The 12,008-nt window shown below is 35.4% G+C and overlaps 1 protein-coding gene across 3 annotated transcripts in view; it reads left to right on the forward strand.

Moving 5' to 3' along the window:
• The window catches only part of RTKN2 (rhotekin 2), a 72,114-nt gene that overhangs the window by 1,052 nt on the left and 59,054 nt on the right, over positions 1-12,008 (forward strand). The window contains exon 2 of one of the 3 annotated variants that reach the window (XM_060642663.3): positions 5,409-5,605. The exons of 1 other annotated variant lie outside the window; for it this stretch is intronic. In XM_060642663.3, the coding sequence (XP_060498646.3) occupies positions 5,409-5,605 (197 nt within the window). The remainder of the gene's footprint in view (positions 1-5,408; positions 5,606-12,008) is intronic. One more of the 3 variants, XM_060642664.3, reaches the window with a different exon arrangement.

Genomic DNA, 12,008 nt, shown 5'->3' on the forward strand with positions numbered 1-12,008 from the left:
TAGTAGACTATTAGCACTTTTATATGGTCCAACCTATTTTTTTATTAGAAACCTGGGTAAACCTAACCTTCTAACCTTTGCTTAGAAACCTGTTATTTTGTTTAGAAACCTCAGCAGATACAAAATTGTTAGAAATTCTTCAATAATACTGAGGGAAATAAAGCAAGACAGTAAGAACTATTATGCAAACCAAAGTCCAACTCCTTTATTAGTAATGCTGTTTTATGCCAGCATTTTCAAAAATTTCAGACATTTTGATGTAAAATGCTTTTCTATCCTATCTGTTAAGTACTTTGTTCTGATAACAGAATCTTGATTTCTAGTGAATGGGCGATCTGTTGAGGTTCTCGTATTTATTACATAGGTGTTGGTGTAGCCCTATATTTATTTAGCTGTGTGCAGCAGTAATATTTAGGAATTTTACAAAAGAGACAAGAAGATAAGGTCATGAAAGAAGTTTAGCTACATGGAATGAAAGTAAATAAATATACATAAGAACTGGGTTATTTACATGTGAGATGGTACAGTAATATTTAATGATTTCATAGGCAGTAAGAAAACCAAGTAATTGAGTTGTGGAAATTCCTTGTGTTTGGATCTTGGATAAAAATTGCAAAATAGTAATAGGTTTCAATCTAACAGGAATATTGAGGGTAAGAGAATTTTATACTTGACTAACAGTGATTTCTTATTTGCTCTATTTCCTCTGATATTAGTGAAACTGCCACCTAATAGGGATAGGACCAAAGATTCTGAGGTGGTCATAACACTAGTGAAACATCTACTGAAACCTTGGAGTCAGCTATGAGTACTCGCAGCATAAAGCATTGGCTTTGGAGTCAGATTAAGGTCAAATCCAATTCTGCTTGTTGAACAATCTCAAATAAGTTAACCTGTCTTTTCTAAGTCCTTGGTTTCCACAGTTGTAAAATGGGTAAAATGCTTATCCTAGAAAGTTACTGGGAGTTGAGAACCTTTTTGAAGTACTTAGCATAGTACCTGACACTCAGAATGTGCTTGAGGGAAAACTTTTTCTTACTATCTTTTGTCCCATTCATCTGTTGGGGCAGCCACCTAACCTTTCTTACAAACTTTCAAGCTTTTGAAATCTTAATAAAAAAGAAATTCAAGAAATAATGCCATTGATGCCGGCAGGCTGGTTCAGGGATCCAGAAGGGGTCCCACAGGACCAGTCCTTGGCTTCCTGCAGGATGGAAATCACATGTGAGCCAGCAGGAGGTGAGTTTATTGAAGATACAGAGAAAGCAGTTACAGACAAAAGTTCAGGAGACTCCAAAAGGAGAGGAGCACGAGTCTTGTCTTCATTCGGGGTCTGGGGGTTTTTACTGAGGACGATGGTCTAGTGTACGTGTCCTCTCAGGCATCTAGGAACCTGTTAGAACAAAGATGAGGGCCCAGGTATTATTGCTTGGAGCCAGGGGGTCTTGGCATTGAGATGTCTAGTGCCAGTGGTCTGGAATACACATATAGTAGCTTCTTCCAGTCATTCTCATCTGGTTCATCCTTAGATGTTATCTATTCTAGACAAATCATTAACTCCTTGTCCCTTACAAGGAGGACATACACTATTTTCATTATAAGACATGTGTAAAGTGGAGTGTAGGGGCAGGTTGTAGCAAGGATAGAAGCAGGAAAAGGAGCAAAAAGCATATTTTAATGGAGTTCTTCAGTTTCCCTGTCTCACTATCTCATTGTAGTAAACATATACAGAAACATGGATTTAAGAATTCTTTCTGTAATACCATTCCACAGAATAACCACTATTAACAGTTTCCAGACTTTTTCTGTACATAAACAATTCCTTTTTTTTAAAGTTTTTTTTTAAGTTTATTTATTTACTTTTGAGGGGGGGGGCAGAGAGAGAGAGAGGGAGCAATAGAATCCCAAGCAGACTCTGCATTGTCAGCATGGAGCCCAATGTGGGGCGTGAACTCATAAACCGTGAGATCATGACCTGAGCCGAAACCAAGAGTCAGAAGCTTAACCGACTGAGCCACCCAGGCACCCCTGTACATAAACAATTCTTAAAATACACACAATTTCTTTTAGAAGGATGTATGCTATATATACTATTTTGCAGTCTTCTCTTTCACCATGGTCTCTTAACTAACACAGTTTAACTATATCCATTAGGTGGGTGATATTTTCTATCTGGATTACTACAGTTGTCTTGCAGCAGCCCAGCTTCATTTATTTTTAAGTCAGTGCTTAATTTCAAAATTAAGTCCATTTTCAGGGGAGCGTGGGTGGCTTAGTCAGTTGAGCATTTAAATCTTGACCTCAGGAATGTGAGTTCAAGCCCTGCATTGGGCTCCATGCCCAGTGCGGAGCCTACTTAAAAAAAATATTAAGGCCATTTTTTTTTTGCACTTCCTTTGTCCCATTATGCTCTTAAAACCTGGTATCTTTCTGTTTTCTACATAATCTAGATTTGCACTTTTAAGTCATTTCCCTGTTTCATTTTTAGCCTTGCCCTGTCCATTTTTATCAGCCTGACTAGGTATCTACATGATCAGGACAGTACCATAGGCTTCTGTTTGACTTGATTACAAGGTAGCTCATATTTAGAAAATTGAAGGAGAAATGGCAAGAGGAAGGTTTCCCCCCACCCCATTCTTCCCCACCCCATTTGCTCTTTCTGGAGACTTGCTTTCAGACACTTGTAAGAGGGATGAATACATGCTTTTGTCATGGGTCCTAGTCAGTGTTTACTCTGCCATTATGGTTGAGGCAGCAGCAGTCATGATTTTAGCTCCCTGCCATACCACTTTGGGGTTAGTAAGCACCATCACTGAATGCTCTATGCATGCCCTCATTACGTGATCATTGTTCTCACTGTGCATGGCACACCGGCTCTTAACCCCAGGAGCACTTTGCACCCCTTACTAACTAAAATTAAGTTCTTCCACTCTGAAAAGACTTTCTTGGCTGCAGTAGTTATCACTTGACCAGATGGGTTTCCCTGTATGTGAAGTATAGATGTGTACTAAAAGAAGTTGCATGGAGAACAAAAAACGGGTAACACCATACCTCTTTTTTTTTAAACCCCAGTACATTCAAAAGCATACATACGCTTAACAATTCACCCCACTCATGTCAGCCCTCCCAGATCCACATCTGCTCACTGTAGAATAGGGGAGGTAAGGTCATAGTTTACTATGTATGTTAATTTGGCTGAATTAAGGATCAGCAAACTATTTCTGTAAAAAGGCAGATAGTAAACATTTTCAGCTTTGTGGGCCACATGGTCTTTCTCGAAATTACTCAACTTTGCCATTGTAGTTTGAAAGTAGCCTTAGATAATACAAATGACCGTGATTGTGCCCCTGTACAACTTTATTTACAAAAACAGGCATTGGCTAGGCTATAGTTTGCTGACCCCCACGCTATTAGAATTCTAATACTAATATCTGTTAGATATATCTTATTTCCTTAATGAATATTTAATCTTACAAATAAGGTGATTTAAAAAACAAGCCTTAACTTTGCATTTCATTTTTGCACTATTTCCCAAGCCTCTATAATTTTATAGTCTTTATCAAGTGATGAAGAGAAGACAGTCTTCATTTACAAGATGGAAACCCTAGAAGCCCAAACTGATTCTTTAATGTGTTTGTGGCCACCTACTGGTTTCTTAAGGTTGTTGCAACTTTCCAGGTCACTGGAATTTCAAGTACTACCGCGTATCTCTACCCTGGCTCTACATTGAGTCACCGAAGGAACTTAAAAACCAAACCAAACCAAACCAAAACAAAACAAAACAAAACAAAACAACCTCAGGCTCCACCTCCGGAGAGCCTAATTGTTTTGGGGTGCGTCATAAGTTCAGGTGCTTTTATAAAAGGCTCTTCCTCTACCAGAGGTGATTCTCATGTGTAGCCAGCTTTAAGAACCACTGTGCTGGTTCAGCTGGCTGCCTCACTGTAACATTTAAAAAGCAAAATTGAATTTAATGGCACCAGATGGTATTTGTTTATATTTGGGTTGTGGGGTAAAACTATTCATCTTGCTTCAGGTTGCCTCCTATGTGTGTGTGCTCCCCAATACTAACCAGCTTGACAGAGCTTAATCTTATAGATATATGGGTCACATAGATAATTCTTAAAATTCGTTATTAATTACATTAAAGAAGAATTTACTTTGGGGCTGACAAAGTCATACAAAGATGAAATGGAGTTGTTGAGATTCAGCCATGTGTAAAGAAGGAAAACTAGCAAATGACTACATTTATGTAGTGTACCAGTTTTGAGTTCTACCACTAAAGAAGGTTTTTATGTGGTAATTACGTGATGTAATTACAGAAGGTAATTAAACAGATCTGTTTTCTTCATGTGAATAGTATATTTGATTGATTTGGATAGTCAAATCATCTACTATAGCTTCTCTTTAAAAAATTTTTTTTAAATGTTTATTTATTTTGAGAGACAGAGAGACAGAGTGTGAGCAGGGGAGGGGCAGAGAGAGAGGGAGACACAGAATCTGAAGGAGACTCCAGGCTCTGAGCTGTCAGCACAGAGCCCGACACCGGTCTCGAACCCATGAACTGTGAGATTATGACCCGAGCTGAAGTTGGGCTCTTAACCAACTGAGCCACCCAGTCACCCTTATAGCTTCTCTTTTAGCGTAATTTTCATTGACTTTCCCTCCTAACTTTTAGGTTTTCTTTTTGAAAAGATTGTCTTTTTAATACCTGGAACTTTTGTTATTAGGTTCCAGTTACATTTTTTATATAGATTTTGATTCAATTAAATGGTAAATTATGAATGCTTCTGGGGTCCAGAAGTACGAAATCAAGGTATCTGCAGGCCCATACTCCTGCTGAAGGCTGTAGGAAGAATCTTCCCTGCCTTTTCCAGCTTCTGGTGGTTGCTTGGTAGTCCTTGGCTTATAGACTCATTACTCTCATCTCTGTTTCAGTCTTTACATGGAGTTCTCTCTGTATGTCTCTCTGTCTTCACATGGCTTTCATATAAGGACACTAGTCATTGGGTTTAGGGCCCACACTATTTCAGTATGACCTCATCTTAACTAATTACATCTACAAAACCCTGTATCTGAATAAGGTCACATTCTGAGGTTCTGGGAGGACAAGAATATTTGGGGGACACTATTCAAACTTGCGAAGCTATGCAAAGAATATGTAATGTTTCTCACCCTTGTTTCTGTTGTGTTTCTCCACTAGATTGTAGACTTCCTAATAAAGCAAGAAATTAAGGTTTTGCAAAGAGCATTTTTGAATAGCTATATTTTTTGTACTATCATACTTCAAAACTTTGTTACTTTCCCAATATGTTATAAAATCACTAGCACATTTTTACTAATAAAAATAAATGTTATAATTTTGGATTTTTGCTATCTTTAAAAAATGCTTTTCTCTTTTTTTTAAGGACTGCAGCATTCAAGAAAAAATAGATTTAGAAATTCGAATGCGAGAAGGAATATGGAAACTCCTTTCTCTGAGTACTCAGAAAGACCAGATCTTGCATGCAGTTAAGAATCTCATGGTATGCAATGCTCGAATAATGGCTTACACATTGGAGCTACAGAAATTAGAAGAACAGGTTGCAAATCAAACTGGAAGATGGTTAGTAGTATAGTTTTCCTATGGATTTTAATGTACTGAAGTATTTGAATTAAGAACACAATATAATTTAATCTTAATGGCAAATATCAAATCACCAAAGCTTTTTAAAAAATAAATACACTGAAATAGACTCTGATACTATAAACATTTTGATAGTAGAGCTCACAGTAAAGTTACTATTAAAGTAGCAGTTTTCACCAGGCGATTTTGTTGTGTTCCAGATTGTAAAATGAAGTGGTTAAGAATCAAGAACTGAGGGAATATTTTAAAGAGGACCAAGACTGATAATTAGTATATAGAAATGTGAATTTTTTAAAAAACGAGTTGCTTAGAAAATGCTAACAAAGAGGTACTAGCTGAGAGTAACGGAAACGGGTATAGAAATTGAAATGCACACCCCTTTCACATGGTGAACATAAATCCTAGAGAGGCAAGCAACTTAACTCAAGGACTGTAACTGGCTAGTGACAGAAGTTAACAGGAGGTTGCTTAGGATTTGCCAAATAATGTTACTCTGTGCTGCCATTTTGGATTGGGTCTAGAATGTGTGTATGAAATTTACATCCTATCCTATTTACAATGCCCAGTCTTGTGCTCGCTTCAGCAGCACATATACAATGCCAGGTCTTACTTGAACCCAAGAATTAGCTCAACTTAGTGGCTAGATGGGGATTTCTTTTCTAATATAAGTTGTCTCACATCACCCATCATTGATTGGTCTTAAAACTGTACTGCTAGTGAAGAGTTTCTTTTGATACGTTAGTGGCTATGTGCTGTTCATAGCTCATCTGCATTAAATTCTTGAAAAGTGAGATTTTGTAAAAATAAAATGTTGATGAGATTGTGATATAATAAAGACTTGTGTACAAAGTAACTAATATTTATTAGCTGTATTGCCTTTGGATAGCTATTTAATCTCTTTGTGTCTCAATTCCTTAATTACTGTTGGTAAGATAATATTTACATTTTGAAAATTAAGATTATATATATTAAAAACCTAATTTAATACTTTTTACATATTTATTATTCAACACATAACAAATAATTTTCATTATTATTTATCCCTGATGTTATAAAATGAAATTATTCTTACGTCATAATTCAGGAAAATATTTTTCACATGGGCATACACTGGTTTAAGTCAGTGCTTCTCAAACTGGGTCATATAAATCACTAAGAGTACATAAGTATGTGTCAGGAGATATAAAAAGCCATAGAATAAATATGACATACCTTCTTTATTAACCGTGAATTTTTAAGAAAAAATGAGAAATTTATAATTGTGGCATAATTTGGGCTGTTCTACTCATGGAGAGAGATATATGTTCTCTTACCCTTTTTAAGGATATTCGGTCAGGAGGGGGCTGTTTCAGTGGAAGAGTTTGAGAAACACTGGTTGAAGTACAGTGTGGGACTAAACACTTGCTATTATATCATCTCTCACAGTTACATGAAATGCTCCTCTGGAAATCATATCTGTCCTCCACATTTATGTTCTTTAAATACTTATAGTGAATTGTGAATTGACTATTTTCTTAATTTGGCAGTATAACTTTTCTAAAGTTACTGATTTGTAAAAATGCTTAAATAAACTTAATCCTTATGGGATTTATATAAAAAAGATAGGAAAAAATATCTGAAACTCTCAACTGGAAATGTGCATGTTTTTCAGTTTCTTTAGAGATTATCTTCATTAGATGAAAATAGCTTTGCTGCTATACATACATTTATATTCATTATTCCTATAAAAAATTGTCTCCCTTAATTATAAAATTATTTCTTTAAAGAAACCTGAATATTCTCTATGAATTCTTTTGTTTATAATTCCATATTGTTATGTGCAGATAGAACCTGATTTTACTGATCATATAAATATAACTGGAAATTATAATACTTACCTTCTTATTACATAAAAATGACCTAAATATTTTTTTATTTCTATTTTTTAAATTTTAAAAAATATTTATTTTTGAGAGAGAGAGAGAGAGAGAGAGAGAGAGAGAGAGAGAGAGAGAGACAGCATGAGCAGGGGAGGGGCAGTGAGAGAGGGAGACATAATCTGAAGCAGGCTCCACGTACTGAGCTGTCAGCACAGAGCCCTACATGGGGCTCGAACTCACCAACTGTGGGATCATGACCTGAGCCAAAGTCAGAAGCTTAAACAACTGAGCCACCCAGGTGCCCCCAAATGATCTAAATAGTAAGGCAAGTCTTATGATAAGTTTTTTCAGTATCTTGAAGAAAATTATGTAAATTATGCCATTTGATGAATCAATCAAATATTTACCAAATATCTACTACTTGTAGAACAATTATTAAGTACTGTGCTAGAGTGTACAAATTCAAAGAACAGAATATGTCAAAATATGAGAATATTTGTATATTCAGAAGCCAAACATTTTACCTTTAGAGATGCAGTAGTCTGTTCCTTAGCTTGGTTTTGATAGTCTTTGAGGTAGAAAAATGGTTTGCTTTTACATTGCTGCCAGAGTTAAAATAGCATTTTAATGAGTCTACTGCTTACCATTAGTCTACCTTCTCTAAAATTTTACTATAAAATATAAACAAATATAATTTTTAGCTTTGTTAAAGAAGAATCAAATCAGGATGAAATGATAGAATTGAAGAAGATCTAGTGGAAGAATTGGGTCTTCATCATCTTCGAGATTATGAAGGATGATCTAGTTTGGTTGGGTGAGTAGGAAGAAAGTAGCATTTCAAGAAAGAAAAATAGCAAAATAAAAGCTCAGGGTGAAAGATGACCATGAATTATTTTTTTTTAATGTTTATTTATTTTTGAGAGGGAGAGACAGAGTGTGACAGGGGAGGAACAGAGAAAGAGAGGGAGACACAGAGTCCGAAGCAGGCTCCAGGCTCCGAGCTGTCAGCACAGAGCCAGATGTGGGCTGGAACTCACAAGGGTGAGATCATGACCTGAGCTGAAGTCCGACGCTTACCCGACTGAGCCACCCAGGCACCCCTGGCCATTTATTATTTAAGAGCAGTGAAGAGATGTGTTTGGTTGAGGCTGAAGATGAAGCCAAAGTTGAAAAGCAAAGGGATAGCAAGATTCAAGAAAGTTTAGAAGGCTAGCTAGCACGTTAACAGTTGTTAACTGACAGACTTCTAGGTGCCAGGTATGCTAAGGGTGCATAAATATCACATTATAAACTGAAAGAGGTATAAACCTTGGTTTTAATTTCCTAACATTCTTTTTGTCAATTTCTTTGTATATTCTTAGGTTCTGACTTTTGTTGTCCTCTATGCTTACTATGTTACAGATTTTCATTTCTTATTCCCTACTTTGTTCAGTTTTTTAATCAACTTTTTATTATGAAATTTCATATGTAAAAAAATAATAAGAATAGTATGATAAAAATTGTAAGAATAGTATATTCTCTACTTTGGTAGACCATTAATAGTTTACCGTATAGTTCATCTACTCACCCTCTGTCTTTGTGCTACATGCACACACATACCTTTTTCCTTTTTTGTGTTGATCCATTTGAAAATAAGTTGCAAACAACATGGCATATACATCTCAGTGGTTCTAAAAGGAGGAACATTCTACTACATAACCAAAATATGATTATCATGTAAATTATTAACAATAATTCCATAGTAATAATCTAACATTCAGTCTGAATTCACTTTCAACTAGTTGTTAAAAGAAAATCCTTTCTGGTTGTTTTTCTAAAACCAGAATTCAGTCAAGGTTCATATAATACATTTGGTTATGTCTCTTTAATTTCTTTTAATCATTTTACTTTTTTATAAAGACTCCTTGCCATTAATGCCTTGAAGAGTCTGCACTTCTAACAAATATCCTTTATGAATGTTCTGCATTTTGTATTTAATTGTTTCTTATGGTATCATTGACCTTTTATCCTATTTCCTGTTTTAGCTGTACCTGGAATTTGCATCTAATGGCTTATTAATAAGACTCAGGTTAAACATTTTTGGGGCAAGAATTGTTTTAGGGCAGATTGAGCAAGATACATGCTGCCAGTGTAATGTGAAGAGACAATTGGTTTTACCACCCTGTGTGATGCAGTTTGATCCCTTGGTTTGGATGGAAGTTGCCTGATTTCTCCTTTGTGGTATAATGGTTTTTCCTTTGCAATTCACAAGTAATCTGTGGGACATTATATTCTGTTATCTGTTATATTCTGTTATCTAACTAGCTTTCACTTAGCGGTTTTATCCATTTATGATCCTTGCCTACATTATTACAATGGGGTTTGCAGATAGTAATTATCTGACCCTATTATTTTTTCTATACTTTTTAGCTAATCTTCTGTAAGAAAGGGCATTTCTCTCCTTTCTCTCCCACTGCTTCATGGATTGTTATTTATTCAGTGTATTATATCATTTATAGTCATTAATCTTTTTGATAGATAAATTGTCCCAAATTTGTTTGATGGAAGTTCCTTCAAAATGGCTTCTTTATTCTTTTGACTTGCCTCTATTAGTCTTTAAGAACTTCCTTACTTTCTAGCACAAAAAGATGACCTAGGCTTGTCTTGCATTTTCTGTGCCATATACCTGGAATCAGCCATTTGTCTAATGAGTTCTGGTTCCCTTTAATGGTAAATGATATTTTGAAATCAAGATCTGGGCACTGGGTGTGCTCATTGCTACTGGGGATCACTGCTTTTAGACCTTTTTAGTAGACATAGCTAAGGGAGAGACTTTTTAAAAAATTAGGAGTTTGTGGGGTGCCTGGATAGCTCAGTCAGTTAAACATCTGTCTTGATCTTGGCTCAGGTCATGATTTCATGGTTTGTGGGTTCAAGCCCCCCTGTTGGGCTCTGCACTGTGTCACAATGGAGCCTGCTTGGAATTTTCTCTCTCTCTCTCTGCCCCTCACCTCACGCATGTGTGCTCTCCCTCAAAATAAATAAACTTAAAAAAATTTTTTAAATTATGAGTGTGTATTGATATTTTTAGGTTTTTTGTTTTCTTCAATTATTTTATATTTGCGTCTCTTTGTTATTCTGAGAATCTTAATACATAATAACAGTAATCCTATTTCCTTATTTAATAATGTGATTATGTAAAGTAGTTTCATAATTTTAGTATCAATATGATTACTGACCTAGGCCAGTTCAAGATTTCTTTGCAGTTTTTTTCCAGCATACAGAAATTAGAAAAAATTTCCAGTATACAAAAAGATTGAAAGACTTGTACAATGAAGACTCATATACCCACCACCTAGATTCTACAATTAATATTTTAACTATATTTTCTTTATTCTAAATTCATCTGTTTATCAATTCATCTTATTTTTTGTGATGCAATTCGAAGAAAGTTCTTTTTGTACATGTGTCTATGCGCAAACATGTATACATTCCTGTGGATAGACAGGAGACCATGATTAAAAGTTCCTTAAAGTGATCTTTTTCTTTCAGTTTCATAAACAGGGTCATCTAGTGTTTCAATTTGAGTTTCCCTTTTTACCCTTGGACTAAATTGAACTTCTTGGATATGTCATGTTTCTTTTTCCCCAACTCCCAATTAGTATTACCTACCTCTGCCCCTACTCTAAGGGGCAACCATTGTTAACTGATTTTTTTTTTCCACTATAGGTTTTGCCTATTCTAGAACTTAATGTAAATGCAATTGTCCAGTATGTTCTCTCTTTTTGCCTTTGTCATACATAATACTTTTGAGATTCATTATGTAACTAGCATGTATCAGTGATTTTCTCCTCTTTATTGGTAAGTAGTATTCCATTGTATGAGTATACTTCCTTCTAGTGTTGATTCTTCTCTGACTACTTCTTACTTTTGGTTGCTTGCCAGTCCCTTCAGGTAGTTGTTTTTTAAGTAGTTTTTCCAGACTTTATATTGTTTTCTGTGGAAAACATAAGAGGGGGAGGTAGAGTTTTTCTAATATGAGCTACTCTGACATACCAAAAGAGGAATGCATTTTTTATCTTGATCAGATTTTTATTTTTACTATCTTAAGAAATATAATTTCTTTCTGACTTAATATAGTTAATTTTCATAACTTTCACAGCCTTTTAAAGTTCTCACATTTCTTTTTATCAGGGTACAAACTTTCATATATGTTCAAAAGATATATGTTATTGTTTTTAAAATCTTCTACAGCCTGGCTTATTTTTGGGCCACTTGAACTGTCTTGGACTGAAAGATAGGTTGAGATCTTTGTTACTAAAGTTTTTCTGTCTTACCCCTTGTATATCTCCTACTTTCCGTTTTATGAAACGTTTGGTATCTTAGTGCTTGTTACACACATGTTGTCAATTGCAGCCTTTAGCATTGTTATCAAGTGTTCTTTTGTTACTGTTGTCACATAGTGCTTGTCACATAGACTCCAATTCAGGGGTTGCCTGATAACAAGATCATAATCCCAGGCATTTTTAGTGTTTGCATTTGTT

Source organism: Panthera onca, chromosome D2, assembly GCF_046562875.1.
Source record: "Panthera onca isolate mPanOnc1 chromosome D2, mPanOnc1 haplotype 2, whole genome shotgun sequence".
Classification (NCBI taxonomy): domain Eukaryota; kingdom Metazoa; phylum Chordata; class Mammalia; order Carnivora; family Felidae; genus Panthera; species Panthera onca.